The 17,330-nt window shown below is 32.3% G+C and overlaps 1 protein-coding gene across 4 annotated transcripts; it reads right to left on the bottom strand.

The window, feature by feature from the left end:
• Positions 1–942: 942 nt before the first annotated feature.
• Positions 943–16,983, bottom strand: LOC134726546 (uncharacterized). 4 transcript variants are annotated; one of them, XM_063590963.1, is made up of 3 exons: positions 16,713–16,983; positions 6,259–6,328; positions 943–4,845 (listed from the first exon to the last, which is right to left on the bottom strand). In XM_063590963.1, exon 3 carries the CDS (start codon positions 4,836–4,838, stop codon positions 3,408–3,410), a length of 1,431 nt encoding a protein of 476 aa, XP_063447033.1. In that variant the 5' UTR covers positions 4,839–4,845; positions 6,259–6,328; positions 16,713–16,983; the 3' UTR covers positions 943–3,407. The 4 variants fall into 4 exon arrangements, with proteins under 4 accessions (XP_063447033.1, XP_063447028.1, XP_063447040.1 ...); XM_063590958.1 differs by lacking the exon at positions 16,713–16,983 and adding an exon at positions 8,611–8,846; XM_063590970.1 differs by lacking the exon at positions 16,713–16,983 and adding an exon at positions 8,469–8,489.
• Positions 16,984–17,330: the final 347 nt, after the last annotated feature.

The raw sequence follows: 17,330 nt of genomic DNA, 5'->3' as shown, positions 1-17,330 counted from the left end.
AATTAATCTTGTATGATTTTTAATTTTAGTTCATTTTAATGTTTTATAGTTTATAGTATGACGTCTATTATCACGGAACTAGTACATATTTTTGTTTATGGGCCAGCTGAAGCACGCTTTCGGTAGGGCATTGATGTGTTGAAGACCCATCGGTGGCTTTCGGCTGTTTTCTGCTTTTGTAGGGTTGTTGTCTCTGACATCTTTCCCATTTCCAAAATCTGCAAAAATCTCAAACGTAGATATCGAAAGTACTAGTTACGGGTAGATTTCCTTTTTGGCTCATTCTCTTTTGGTAAGTTATACCTGATTTGTGCGTAAACAATATCGGAAGTTATCAATATAACTAACAGCAACCATATTCTCCACTGGGTTACATGCTCCTGTTGGAAGCCACAACACAATTTGGACATCATGACTATAAGTGCAAAACAGAGGAAATACATGTCACTAAAATCAGTTTGAAAGGGCATAATTGACACATCATGCCGGTATAAACCACATCAAAAATACGTCAGACACAAAGTAGAGATATAAGAGTACTCGCATTATATGCTAAATACTTATTCAAAGCTCAATCAGTACATCTCCTATGTATTTGTTTTAACGACGTCATAGCTTGGCAAAATATTAGAAATATATTATTGTTGAAGACAACTGTTTTGTAGCTGCTTAGATGCTGTCTCATTGCCTACATCTCTCTTTTTTCATTTGTATGAACGCTCTTGAACACCTTGGGCAAAATAGCAATACCAAAAACACGATTTTATTCTCATTAACATATTTACGCTTGGCTGCAGTTGCATGCATATTATAGATGATTGTTGTTGTATTGATTTCAATATAAGTTATACCATCTGTCATATACATTTAAGTATTATATTTGTCATGTTCAGCACATGGTTTTTTCCCGGCATTCAAAGGCAGATAAATAAATAAAAAGGATATAAACTTAACTTTATTGAGCTTATTCAAAGAATACCACAACACACTTTATTGATACAAACATTTGGCAATCCGGTTATGAGTATTTTTCTTCACACTAAAAATTAAACCAGACTTTTCTGTACGACCTTAATAAATGTTATGTAAAATCGTTCTCATACTTTTTTGTAGTATAAATGTATATAAGTATCATTGCAATATGTTACATTTAGACAACAAAGTACCTTTGTTTTCATACAGAAAACTGAATGGCAGATCATTAGAGTTGCTAAACCTTATTTGTCTCAAACTGATGACCATATCAGTTACAGGAGTTTCCTATTCGATTCTTTTATCTTTTAAAATTCCTTTGAGTATTTCGATCATCTCCTTGTTTTCAAGCAGACGCAAACATAATACATTACACTTGATCGATAAATATATAAATATTTACATTCGCGACATTCTTTATACATTCCATTTCACAAGTATACTTATAAGTATGTGAAACATTTATTAGTGTATAAAACATTTCATTAATTATTGTCTCTGACGATTTCATTTCATTAGGGCTAAAAAATGTATGTTCGGTAAGGAACATTTTTCTTCTTGGATAATGTTTTCGTTTCAAAAACAGGGAATTGTAGTACGTCGATCTACACAAGTACATTAAAACGATGAAAATACATTAGAAAATCTCACAATTGCATAGACCTCGGAATATACTGTCGTCATAGGTCTATTTGTGTCCTTAAATCTCAAACATACAGTGACAAATTTTGAGCAATGATTAGACTTAAAATACCTAAAATCGCAAATTACCTGATGTGTGCATGCTTTAATTTATATAATGCACATGGTTTTTTCAATATAAAAAAATTGACAAAAATAATATATACAAAAATAATAAAGAACACAACAATAATCAATTATGGCACTAAAAATGTAGATTACAATTGGTTTATCCCTTTTCCTCCTTTGTATACAACCCAATCATTGGCCGTTATTGGCATATGATGTTTACAGAGTTTTTGGCCCTTAAAAATTCAGTTTCATTGTTGCTTTTCCAAAAACACTCTGGGGACATGCTTTTAGTGGATATTTCAATAAAATACAGGATATCAGGGCTTTAAAAAAAGTTCCTTCTAAATGGTATCAGACCTTTGACTTATATATATCTTGGTTGTAAATATGAAATATTAAGGATTATGTTTCATCCTTTAAAACGTATTGCAAATAGATTGAACTATGGAAAATCATCATCCCATTTGACATTTTCTTAAAGTCAAAATTGCATGACATTGAATAGCCTCTTGATTTTATTTCGTCAGCAAAGTATTAAAAAAATCATTTCTGATAATAAAGAAAATTCAAAAAGAGTTTGTTAAAAAAGATGTAGTAAAAGATACTAAAAATTTGTCAAACTATCTCAAAATTGCAGTTTGAAGCCATGCATAAGCATTTGTTAATAAGTATTGAACAGCTTGTGAAAAAAATAGTGGAAATTTGTGCTCTCAATATCTCCTACTTCTTACCAAGGATATACATGAATGAAGGTCGTCATTATGACCATTATTTATATACAGTTCACAAGTTCATACTCATGAGATACCGTTATAAATAATAACACAATCTAATAGCCTGATGGCAAGACATAGCAATACAAAGCACATAAAAAACTACAGGTTTGGACTCGGACTCTGCCCTTTCTTTATATTTAAAATGGTACAATCAGTTTTCATAGTAAATATGAACAAGTTTACGCTAGGAAGATAGCAGCAAGCTTTTTCTCCCATCTCGACTTCTTGAACCAGCTTTAAATCTTCAATTACTTCAGAATCTTTATGTGAATTAACAATTTCATGATTAAAGCTGATTATTCTAATAGTTTATATGTCTAATCAAACTAGGTCTAATCAAGCTTGATACTCTAATTTCAAAAGCATCGAGTTATTTTCCTGACTAAAACAATATGCCATTTTGATTAAAATTCCTTTAAACTTTTAAGTTTATAGCCACTAATGCAAAGTCAATGACAGAAAAGGTTGAATTTGTTGATTATATCTTAAAACGCTTCTGCAGTTATTTGATTAGACGAAGAGAGATGTATGGACTGTCAATGTTAGCTGATGATACATAGTTTTTTTCTCATCACAGATTAATCATCTAACGAATTACTTGTATAATGCCAGATCACGTTTCATTTCCATTAGATATATTAAATTATTCAATTTCGTTGTAATGTGACTTTGGTATTGAGGTTGGAAGAAAAAAATCTCTGGTTATATAAAATCCTGCTGCCATATATCACAACTTAACTCTTGACATATAACAAAGCACAAATATAAAAGTGTCTTGTATATTAAACAAGACGCTTTTGGCAAAAGTGAATAGCTTCGTAAATATCTCTTAAAAAATCTATCGCTTATACAACAAATTCCAACAGTTATAAAACCTTAAGCTAACTAATAGTTAAAAGCATTACACTAAAATAAATACGGAACAATTCTGTGTGGTACTCGCTCGCAATAGTCCATCCAGAAGGGGCCATACTTGGAACTGCATTTGTCGTCGTCTCGGAAGCTACGGTGCGTCAGGAGTATAGTGAGGAAGATGACGTAAGAAAATGGCATGAAGTTCTCAAATCCTGCTGGTAATGTCCAGAACAAGGCTAACAAAATCTCAGGTATGTAGTGGAAATGGCGAGAAAGTCCCCACCATCCGGAGGTTAGAAGTATACTTTCCTTCTCTTGTCCGTCTTCAAGCGTATACTTGGCTCTAATGATGTTCGGTTTCTTTCCCCAAATAAGACAATCTCCGTCTGCTGATCGCACGCGCTGTTTCTGCCAGTCTGCGAAATAATTCACGGAGATCGACAATAGTCCACAGGTTAAAATAAATGTCGACCAGAACCTACCAAGATAAACGGGGTTGTTTACCAGATAGAGGCTTACTGAGGCATACAAAGAAGGTACGTATACTAAGCATCCCCAACATATATAATATCCAGCGCGGTCAACCATGATGTCTATGGTGCTCAAATATCCTGCTTCCCACCAAAAGAACTTTGTGATATATGCCAATTGCAAAATTGCTGATACGATCATACTGTCAACAAATCCATGAAGTTCGTAGCTCTTTAAAGCATAAATATAAACAAGCACGGCCCAAATTGTCATTCCAAATCTACAGTTAGTGAAGACCTTGATGTCAAATCCAAGTACACGAGGATAGAGTTCGGTTCCCCAGTAATAGTCAAATATAATGTTTCCAGAGGACCCACAATCAGTTGAAGACGGTGAATATAGACCTTTGATGTACAGAAAGATGCAAAATATAGCACTTAAAACATTCAATGTTCCGAGAATGTCACCAAAGTTATCATAAACTACAGATGGTGATAAGTTATACGTCTTAAGAATGACGGTCAAAAGAAATAAAGTAGTCATGGTAACGACATAATGCGAGAATCCATTATCTTTGTAAACTGGAGTGTTTCCTTTTGGAGTAATTGGACCTTTGACTAGCTTTCCTGGCAAACATTTCATCAGTAATAATGCCCAGATGCAATAACCAAACACAACAGAAAGAGCGAAGTTGCTGCAAATATGAACATCTCCCCACAACTCCCTTAGAGAGTCCAACGTTGATGCCTGGCTAATTGAATAAACCATGTTCCCGTAACTTCCTTTGTGTTTTGTAGCTGTGTACCATAACAACATGACAAAATTAGGTGTTGATACCATCAGGAACACAGGAACGAATATCTTATTGAAAAAATCCCGGTTACGCTGTGTAACGCCAATCTTTTCCAACTTTTCATATCCTTCTTTGTAGCCATGGAAACCATTACTCAACATGTCTGATCCTGTGACAGGGTCTTGTTGCTTCGAACCTTTTTCTTTTCGCTTCGACATATCTAATCTTAAAATAAAATAAAAAAATGTAACAATAAATAGAATTCATAGAGCTTTCTTATGGCAAACAGCAATCAGTTTATGTTTATTACCTATTATTATTTTTAGCTTATTTTGTTTCTTAACTAATGCTCTTCGGACTAATAGTCTAGATTAGTCTAATTTTACCTAAGTACATCATTAAATCTTTTTTATAATCTGTTGTTGTTTGTGATATTTGGTTTGCGATCTACGGGATGTTTTAGTCTAGCACTTAAAGGTGTAAATGCAAATAGATTTATTTTCAAGTTGCCAATTACAATAAGACTCGAAAGAAATGATAACAGTCTGATATTTATCTTAGTTTGATAAGGAAGTGGTTAAATTCTTACAAGGACAGCATTTCCTGTACGATTCACGTGACTAGACAGTTCAAAGAGCATGGGGGCGCATAACATAGACATTGGATACTGACGGGCATTTTTTTTTCTGATTTTTACTAAAAACACACCAACATTTCATATATGGAAGTTTTAACCTATAAATATTAGTAAAAGAAACATCATAAACGAATTCAACTTGAAGTTTGCATGCACTGTCGTCCTGAATACAAGACATATTTGACACTGGACATTAGGCAAACCAACGATTACCCAATCAAAAGTTACTATCAAAACTATAAATACACATTTTCTTTCAATTGTTTTTGCTTGTTTATTATAAATTTTCCTTTCGACTCATAACATTTTTTTTTTATTGTAGTCTTCTTTCATAGCATGCTCAGTTAAAGTTGCTAGAAGAGATGGTATATACTTCTTTATTTAGAAAAAATAACAAAACAAAAAACTGTATCAATCCTTTTTTATTTAAGGGGGGCGGGAGGAGGGTGTACCTTCTTTCTTAAATCATTGACAAGATCTTTTCAAGAAAATTGAAATTTCAAGAAATCGATGACATCTTGCAGTGTAATTAGATCTAGACCAGAGCCAAGGTTGAATGATGCGTGTGCCCCCTAATTTCTTAGTAACTGTATTATTTTTCAAATACATATAATATATATGCATATCTAATACGTGCATGTATATGATAAACGTTTCACTGGCATTTTAAATACATTTAAACAAAGTGCACCTGAGTACTAATTAACGGATTCACGAAACTTCACTTCATGAACCTTTTGAAATAAATGTACTTGAAATATTTTTATCTTCATGTAAAATTATATCATATGCAATTAAAGTAACTAGTTGCTACGTCTACATGTTGATATGTATATGTATATTAAAAATGTAAATTAACTTACAAGCTGTGCATTTATCAGTCCATATAGATATTATAAAACATGTACACTTGGCTTGTCGTGTGTTATAGCATAAGTTTATACTTATGACGACCTTTTAAGCCATCACATTTCTCGTGTATGATCTCTATTATGACATACCTCGTTTATTAACGTGTCCTTCAGGTAGAAAGCCCTAGGCTCGTAAGTCCAGCACACGACCAATACACTTCTGAAAAATGCATAAAATTGTCATCCACTTAAAATGTAGCTATAAAAAAGATGATCAAAAGAAAATATCCCTGTCACTAAAAATAAAATATTTCAAAAAGTAACAGCACCATGCACGTTATAATAACATGTGTCAGTCTGATAAATAATACAAGCAGATTATACGAGATAAATCAGAATAATACACAGATATGTATCTTCCTGTTGAGGGAAATGAAGGACTATTAATAACTATTTATATAATAAAAAAAAATAAAAAAATCCGACAAAACGCGATTTTTCGGTACTGTTCAATAAATTGTCATTCCAGTGTCTTGTACACAGAAGTTCCTTTATCATCTTTATAATGTTATTCTAAATGGAAGAAATATTCTGTACTTTAAATTCCACTTGAAGAAATATTACAAGGGTTCGTTCTCAACGAAATAAAAGGTATAATAGAAAAATTATTCAATGTTGCATTTTGTAAGGACAGGAACGAATATATAATTGACTCTCACATACACCACGAAGGGTGAATATGTAAAAATATCCTTGGTCATATCGTTACATTAGGATATGGTACATTGGGGAACAGTTAGACTTGCTACAATTCCCTTTCTATTATTTCTCTCTTACTAATTTATATGTTTACTGATAAGTGCCAGCCTACTGATTGCCCTTGGAGAAAGGCCTTCCTCCTGCAGATGGCAGTATAATTGTAATCTCCTAGTTATAGCAGTAAAATTATTAGAGGGGCAAAATTGAAAAAAAGAGAAAACATAATTAGGAAGGGACATGTAGCAAGTCTAGGGAACAGTCGGTTGTGAAGATTTAAATATAGTCTTCTGCCGGATTGCGTTTCCTGCGTCTAGGAAAAGAAGTTCATTTGTCAAATAAGTTCTAAATGCAGAAATATTCAGGAATAATACAATACTACATTTTTTATTTTTTTTTATCACTGCCAATATTTGAAAAGAATATAATATTTATTACAACAGCTGATTGTAAAGTGCCCACTCGGAAACCATGAAGGGTGGTAAAGAAAACAATAGCATTGGTCACATGATACCATCAGCTAGGATATCGAACAATGTAAGAAAGTCAGATGTTTAGATTTATATACAGTCTACTGCCGGATTAAACTTTCAGGATTTTTGACACGTGTTACATGAGTGTTCTTGTCTTCCTTCCATCACTAAAGTTAATCAAGTACATTTTAAGTGTCCATGTTCTCTTTGAAGTGTTTTAGTTTAAGTGTTTTACATAACACCAACATTAATATTAACTTGGCAACAGACCACAACATGACCATATCACTTCCTTCTTCTTACGCTTAAGTGTTCACTTTACAAAATTCTTTCTACCGATTCAAGATTGATCGTTTGGTTGCTATACCCCAGTGTCAACTATCTCAGACCACTTTCAGAACAAACGAGACAATAATATTATACAAAATATTTTTTAATACAGTAAGAGAAAATACCGAGAGAAGAAGCGGATGATTTTGTCTGAGCTATATTTTACATTTCAAACCGTATATGTTTTGCAATCAAGACCCATACGGGCTTTGCACACATGAAGTAACATAAACTGAAGCATAACTGATGAACTTATATCCAAAAACAATAGCACTTCAATAAAGTACTTTCAATGATGTAATGTTTAAAGAGTAAAATGTTCCCTGTACAATGAGTGTAACAAAATGGAATTGGTTGCACGGCATATGTGTAAATATTGCTTGTCGCTTCAACTCATTACTATCAACCTCCAGACATATCTGATCGTTCCCTTCCAAACAGAAGCCAAGAAAAAATTGGCGAAAAATGAGTATTGTAAAATTTCAAACTATCGACAAACAAAAAGTGGATGCAAAGCAAATCTTAAAATAGCGTACACACTTCAACTCAACAACATCAAACTTTGACGAAAACTTTGCGTCCATTTCCTTCGGCCAGACGGTTCAAGCGGTTAATACACTTGTTTTCAACACCAACGAGGCCTTGATGTAATATTCGGTTTTGAGCATTCTTGATTAAAGCAAATCCATAAAATCTATAAAGTTTTTTTTTCAATTTATTTCTGATACAATATGTAGAGGTAGAAACACACTTCTTGAAACTGCATGCATTAAAAAGTTCTTAAACAGCAGATATGCTTACATGTATATCATGTGGACATTTCCTATATATAATAACGACATAGATCTATATCATTACGATTTTGCGTAAATTTATAAGCGATTTCCCTCTTTTCTTCTATCTTTTAAGTTTTGCATATATCAAATATCCAAGCATGCCTTACCTTAAACGAAATCTTTATAATGTATCAATGTCCTAATCCCAAATAGTTATGGATTGCTATATAAACCTTACAATTCACTATAGCTGTAGGCGCTGAATTCAACAGATGTCATTTTTTCATCGTTTGATCGATAGATCGATCGTTATCATCTGGTGGAGCCTATTAATAATGCTACCAAGAAAATATTGCTTTCAATATAATAATTTAACAAACCTACAGTGCCTGTAGCAAAAATATGTCAGTTTATCACATGATTAATTCCATTCAGTATTCAATCTTATACTATTAGGATATTTATATCTACGTTATGATAAAAGTGTCACCTCTGGTCACTTAAAGTGGGTGAAAATTGGACAATTAACGCTTGAATCGTTCACAGTTTATTTTTCATGTGGCAATGTCTGTCACGATCAAAACTTTTTTTCATTTATCGTAAAGGAATTGCCTCCTTTATCCATGAAGGTAAAAGGGCCAAGACTCATGTCTACAACAGTAATAACACAGCACTGTGACATACATACTTTCAAAGCATATATATATTAGAAGAATAAGCTTTGAAAACCACGGGGGGGGGGGGGTAACTTCCAATTATTGGGTATACGGGGATGTGCCAAAAATATGGGTCATAATTTGGCGAGATTTTATATAAGAATGACCCTCCTTTTTAATGACATCCTATATTGAAATGCATTTACGTTTGAAAACTGTATATTGATTTGGGGTATAATCTACATATCATATAAATATCATATAATGTTTATAAATTTGGTATGATATATATGTTTGTATGTTTGTGTATAACAAATTTGTATTGTCTTGGTATCAATCCTGTAATTTTGGATTTTAAACCAATAAAAATTACTTACTTACTTACTTACTTACTTATAAATATGCTATTGAGAATCTTACATTGTTAATAGTCAATTATTAATTTCACCTTTCAAATAAGTTCCAAAATGAACCCCGGAAATTTTGTCTCCTGATTTGATCTTCAATAACGTTTTAACGTCATATTCTAGATATTGTATATAAGTATAGGTCATTCTTTCTTAAATATTTATATATTTATAGGTACTAAATTTCAGTGAATGTTATATTAAAATGGTTACGTTTTTTTAGGCAAAAATGGCACACCCTACCAAATTTATATCGTCCTGAAACACAGGCTTGTACCATAGATTTGTATGGGTCATGCATATATGTGCTATTTGACTGGCATGCATATACGTATTCCAAAATGCATACAAGTCGACTCGCTCATATTTTCAATAAAGACGTCTATAACTTCTATATTATATCTGTCTCTTCGGTGTTTGGAAAATTCGATTGTTTGTTAATGCTTTGATTTCAGAAATGTTAACCACCTTGCTCGACGCTAATATTTTTAAGACTATGGATATAAAATTACTGACATATTGAAACCAAATTACTTTCCCACATCGACAATACAATAACTTTATACGGATTAGGATTTTTTGCAACTTTGTTTTTAAAAGTTAAACATTTCACGAGATCGATCATCCAAATTACATTAGCATGCGTTTCGCGGCGCCTCTTTTTCAAAAACAAGACACGAAAGGACTGTATGGCTCGACTACACGTTAATAACGCTGACAAATTGAATCTCCTAATGTAACATTATTATATTTATTAGCTGGACCGGTTTTTCAGTAATGAGGCTGTGTTGTGTTTGGGATATTTATCGTTCCATTATTGGAATATAATAAAATTGTCTGGCTTTCGGACTTCTGTGAATTGATTAATGCAGATGAAGTTGTAAGAGACGTGGTTAAGATCAATATTACTCCAGCATGATATTCAGTTTATTAAGACTGTATAATACGAAGACTAAAAGGTTTTTTAGAAACATCGGTAATGATGCAATTTGTTCATGTGTTGTGCAGTGTTCATACTAGAATTTTAGCTGATCTATTTTCTTTGGTTATTATAAGGGAAATCTGAACTCATGACGAAATTACAAATAGTGAAATAACGATTGTTTAGGTCAAACCAACAAATATGTGAAAGGTTTCCTCCTTTAGAAAAATAGGATTTTTTTAACCTTGAGAATATGGGGACAATCTGCAACCCTCACTTCCAAAAAAGAAAATAATTTAATCAAGGTAGCTAGGTGTCTTGTGTTAATATACGAAATGAAGATGAAGAACTAAACACAAGCATTATTATTCAGCATAACAAACAGTAACTAGTAATAAACTAAAATGATTTACGGGGGAGAAGGGGGGGGGTAAAAGTTGAAAAATAAATTTGCACACGATTTCATTGAAATGAATAGTCTGCAACACAAAATGCAGGATATAATTGTCTACAAAAGTGTTGATAAGCCTCGGAAAAAAGCCATGAGAAGCAGCAGATGAAAACGATAGATAAACTGCAAAATAAATCCCCCCCACTTTTCAATAAATGGTTATACAAATCCTTTGTAAGTCGTAGCCGTAGATACTGACTATTGTCATTTTAGTTAAGAGTAAGTGGTTGTATACATTAGCTGGTTCGAGTTTTATGCATGCAGTTGTTTTTTTTATTTTAGGAAATTATAAATCTTTGGTTATATATATAGACTCGAGTAATGTCTGAAATAATAACAAATCATATTAAAAAAAAAAAAAAAAAAAAAATTTGAAATCTATAATGCAATTTCAAAAGGTTCTCGTTGTTAAATTTCTTTGATTGAGATTATAGAATTAGTGTACTAATTTTTAATAATTATCAACTTATGTTCAGAACACATTATACTTAAAAAAATTTGGGGCAACCGCAGGGTATTAACATCTGTGTTTAAGGATATATAAGTGACAAAATAATGACTGCCAGTTATAAACGAAGTAGCAAAAAGAACAACAGTATACGTCTTTTGAATGATATTATAATAAATAAACAGCATTTGTTTCTACATTTTATATGACAAATCTGCTCAAATGTTCATAACAGCAGTGCATACGCATTATGCACTTAAATAACACAATATAGATAAACTATTGACAACAATTTTCCTTTCTGAATATATAATTGTCAGATTTGACTGTATATATCAAATATAGAAAAATAGTGTTCTAAATTCAATTCTATTTTCTTTATTGACTCAAGTGACAAACTGCGAGACATACGCATTATGCACTTAAATAACGCAATATAGATAAACTATTGACAACAATTTTCCTTTCTGAATATATAATTGTCAGATTTGACTGTATATATCAAATATAGAAAAATAGTGTTCTAAATTCAATTCTATTTTCTTTATTGACTCAAGTGACAAACTGCGAGAAGAATTCAAAAATTCAAACCCCCTGTTCTCGTCATCTGAAAATCCCTCCAGTCACTTGTTTAGGATTAGTTGATGGATATAAAAGCAAACCACTGCTAGTCATGTTTGCTGATGCGGATAAGTCTATCATGTATTGTAATCTCCCAAAAAATAATCGGATCTAATATAATAACAGATGCAAAACTTGTTATGCAATAAATAAAGATGATATGATCAAGTAGGCTTATATAACCTCCTTGATTAGTATGATGTTGGGTCAGAATCACCAGGGGTATATATGAAATTCTGGTAATCAGAGATTTCTAAAGCTCTGTAACTGTCAAAAATATGGCCATTTTAGGTAACTACATTTCCCCCCCTCTCCCCCTAAAATATTATGTTTGCAGTTAATGTTAAAGTTCATTTTTCTCAAGGGAACCACACAAGTCAATCACGGAGATAAATAAGACTTTTTTGAGAATTTCAATAAAATAAAGGTAGCTGTGACATACATAGAGAGGTGGGCAAACATCGATCGAACGCATAGCCGAATAATATTATGTTAAAAAAATAAAGACACCATATATAAAATACCACCGTCGTTACCAGAAAACAAAGTTTCAGCACGAAGACGTAAAACAATGATGTTTGGCAATACTTTTCCTATGTACTGTTTCCTAATACCTTTTATGTATGTCGATATGTTATAAGATTTCAACACGTTAAAAGTGTATCACTCAATCCAATGCCGCGAGAAAAAGAGTATGCTCTCAAAGTGGTCCGTATACACATGGTTTTTACAAGCTTTCTGCACGGAAAAGGCAAGAACCCTTGCAACGACTCTGAGTTGTACGTATATATAAGATATTTGACAATTTTCCGCACGTTAAAGGTTTCTTGCATTAACTCTCTGATTAGTACGATGCACATAGTTTATGCAAGCTTTCTGCATATGAAAGAACCCTTGGAACAACCCTTCACGTGGTAAATATACCGTCAGCGTGTTTATTTTCGCAAGCTGTCTAGCCCAATCAAATTGCAAAATCTCTGCTTTCAAGTGACAGCCTAAATGTCTGTCTTGAATGCATGTCTTTAATTTCATCCCGTCGAATCAATTGTGAAACAACGTGTTTATAGTATTTATTGTTAGTTTGTTTTCGACCTGCATATAAATGAAGTATTTGTCACTGGACATTAATCACACAACAGTAAATCTATTCATTCACACTTTTTGGTTTGTTTCTTATTATAGTCTCTCAGATAATAAACTGAACATTGAATGCATCAAACATACATGAGTTTACCTTTATGTTACCGTAAATTTAGTTCGAGAATATGCACCCGTTCCACCACTATTTCAACTGGTTAAGTTGGTCGTGCTTTTTCAATTATACATTTAAAGTACTGAATGCATGTCTTCTACTGAGAGACGGTTTAAATTTTAAAGAGGTTTAGTATCATAAACTTTATTTAGACAATGTGCAAAGTAAGCTGTTAAATCTAATAACATACATTATATAAATAAGATATACACGATCGTTTAAAATATATAAATCAATAAATAACTTTTTTTTTAAATCTAGATTCTGCACACATACTGGACGAATTTCAAGTATGTTAAGAGCCACTGAGAATGAATCAAGAAAACTAATGCTTTATTGTCACGGTTGTTTAATCTGGATACGTGACCATTTTTTCTGGATACATGTGACGGATAGTTCTGCAACTTCATGACATTTTGTTTGCTTTATTTTGATTTGAAAAGTTAGTTTTAGTGTGTAGTGTTATGTTAACTATAGTTTGTCCTTTCTTTGTTTTTCCTATGTTGTTTTTTTTTTACTTAAAGTTAGCAGCCAAGGTCTCTGTTCGACTTGTGAGATTTGATATCTTCCGCCTTTTTGTAGCATATATTGTCAAAATAGGTCTTAAACAAGCATCACAAAAGAAGTAAATAAGTTACGTCATGTATTCACCCACTCAATATCATCGAATTTCTTTTTTAAGATATCGTGTTTTCGTACATATTCATTTTCCTTTAAAAAAATGTTTAATTGCATATTTATCACGAACTGGTTTCAAACCAAGGACTATAATGTTTAAATGCAAGGTTGCGATTTTCTCATCAAATAATGTATATCAAATGAACAGGTGAAGGTAATCTAAAAGAACAATACGCAGATGTATATTGAATCTGCTATCCACTTTGATGAGAACCTTTTATCTTGATGACATAGATGTAGATCTCGCCACGTATTTAAAAATGTAATAAGTAGCCATTAAATAGCGCCATTAAACAGTGTTATTCAATCGAGTGTCATTATAATCCTCTAATTTATTGCTATTAGCATAATTTTCAGCTGATTAATCAAGATTACCATACAGCGGACGAACTTGAAATGTATTTTTACATAAATATATAGAATACATCGAAAATTACACAACTGGCTGCGACGGATGAGATACTTTACTAAATGGGTTGACATACAATGCATACTGTTTCAAATTATTTTCCTTGAGAAAAATTCACCTATACACAATCATCCGTTTCTACATAATTATATGTACTTGCAACTCTTAAAGTATACACTTCTGTTCTTTGGAAGAAATGTGACTGCCTTATGATTTAAAACATGTGTTTAAAAACAACTGAAACTGTCGCGTATAAAACTTGTACAATGTCCTATATAATGACCGACAGAGGAAGATGTTTCAGCAGGACAATGTCCAGTCCAATAAGAAATTGTAACAACGTGTACATTATTTTACTAGTATTTCCTTACTCAGAACGATATATAATTGTATTGCCATGACCAGAATTAAACCCCTTAGAACACCTATGGTTACAATCTGAGATACTAAAAGTTCAAAATCAAGGCTGGGGTTAGAATGATTTGACATTTTAAACCCCAGAAACAGGAATTATTAAAAAGAATTTAGAACAATCATTCAGTACAGTTTAATCAAAAGTTCTTATCATAGAAACTCGAAAAAAAAATCCTAGTCACATTAAATTACATATTACCATCCGAATAAATAGTCTGCGTAACATTTCAAAGTGTTTTTCTCAGTCTCATTGGCATCGTATATTTCTGAATCTCTAAACACTGCTATTAAATGTAATCAATAACTATTTGGCAAAGATTCTATCAGGGGAAATTGTATTGAAATAATTTTGCCTCGACATATACAAATGTCAAATTATACCGAACGGGCAATCAGGGACCAACATTAAATATTTGTGTAATTATTTACACTGGAATTAAAGCCAACAACAATAATTCAGTTCTTGTCACAACTTTTAACAAATTACTATTGCTTACTTCTCAATCAAGATTTTCTCTGAATGTGCACATTTATACATCACTTTAGCAAAGTAAACCCAATTTTATTTGGTGCTCTTTTTTTTTTAACTCGTTAAAAATCAAGAAGGCTACATGTAGTATAAAGTTTTTTTCAGTTGAGGGACAAGTTGGACGGTGTCTCATCCTCCACGGTAGTCAATGTCTTTAAACACCCCTTCATTTTGTACTTCAAATCGAGATTATTTGATTGCGCTAAAATTTCATGCACGAATGTCATTCAGGATAATTGAGGGAAAAAAAACAGCAAAACACAAACAGAAATGGGTCTTTCGGTGAAGTTATTTTATGTCCGTATGTCTATTGTGGCCATTCTCTTCGGCAAACGCTGATTACATCTCATTGGCATCGATCTGTTGTACTATTCGTTCGAGTGGTAATCCCATCCTTTGAAATGCATACTCGTATTGCAATTCTTGACTAAGATTATCCAATGCATGATTGGGCTCGGGTGAACGTTGGTGGACGCGATTATCAAGTTCGACCCGAGGATGCACTACGGGGTTTCATTCTGTTCATGGCAAAACCATATTTATTGTTGTTCTGTGAAAGGAAATAGAGTATATCATATAAGTGGGTATCGTTGCTGTATTGGACAGAACATTGCACTGCTGAAAAATCGCCATTTGTCGGTTAATATGATATTGAACAAGTTTTATACGCGATAGGTTCACGGTGATATAATAAGAAGTTTTATACGCGATAGGTTCACGGTGATATAATAACAAGTTTTATACGCGATAGGTTCACGGTGATATAATAACAAGTTTTATACGCGATAGGTTCACGGTGATATAATAACAAGTTTCCTGTTGATTAGACAAAACATTTTTCTTGCACAAGTATTATAACTACAACCTTCATTTTTTCATGTCTTGAAATACAAATGTTTTGCGGCGAGTTGCGAAAATGTTCTCACCGGCATTTTGTATTATACATACTAGTGTATACCTCTAATAACTTACATATTCTAGATGTTAATATCATTTTTTTTTATTTTAATACTAGTATTCATTTTCACCTATATTTTAAAATTCTATCATGACGTGAGTTACCTCTTTTGGAAAGCATATTTTTGATTAGTTACACGTGCATTGTTATTTAAGTTTAATATAAGTAGTGAAAAAAGCAATATTTGTTAGGAGATATTTTTGGAGGGGAACAGCCTTTTTTCTTTTGGAATAGAAGTCAGATCATTTCGGTCGCTGTCATATGATAGATACATCTTTTCATTTAGAAGAACTACTTGGTACATGTAAAAGAAATACTACATGTTGCAATTTGAACATACGTCTTAGTTATGATACACTGTCATCTATAGCTATGTACTAAATATCATATGTGTTAAAAGGATATTCGCCCATCGTTATAGACTATAATATAACATCAACATAAGAGAAGAGTAAATATTCATTTAAATGCAAATTTGTAATCACATACAGTTTTAGGTATGATAATGTAAAAAATGTACTTACTCAGACGCAACAAAGTCGTTCCTTTTTCCTGTTCTATTCGATGCAATGTAAAAATTCGATTAAATCAACTAATTCTATTGTACATTGACATACACACACACAAAGAAACTTCTGCTAATGTGATTAAACAAGTAATGGGGTGATCGTCATCTTCCAGTCAGCTGCATAATTTGCATGATGATTCATCCCGCACGCGCATAGTTTTCTCTCAAATGTTTTCTCACTCAGTTGTGAAAAACGTATGAAAAACTTCAGAATAGCTAATAATATATGCAATATATATAGTGCTTGTTATTTCTAATTGTTAAATGGAGATGTTCAAATACATGTTTTTACACTGTTAATTAATATTACCAATGATAACAGTAATTACTGGTGAATGGTAACGATGGGACATTGATGAATAAGTCAGTATCGATTAGAGAGGAGAAAACCGCTTTTTCATTCATTATAATTGATTCTATGGTAATGAACTAGACTAATACAGATAATGATACATGGATACAAAACGTTTTAACGAGACTAGAAGGAAAATGACATCCGTTAAAATCTCAGATATATTTCTATTCTATTCTATTATTCTATCTATAAAGAGACTGAAAAAGAAAAAATAATGAA

Source organism: Mytilus trossulus, chromosome 1 (assembly GCF_036588685.1).
Source record: "Mytilus trossulus isolate FHL-02 chromosome 1, PNRI_Mtr1.1.1.hap1, whole genome shotgun sequence".
Classification (NCBI taxonomy): Eukaryota; Metazoa; Mollusca; class Bivalvia; order Mytilida; family Mytilidae; genus Mytilus; species Mytilus trossulus.
This window is presented reverse-complemented; position numbering and strand designations above follow the sequence as displayed.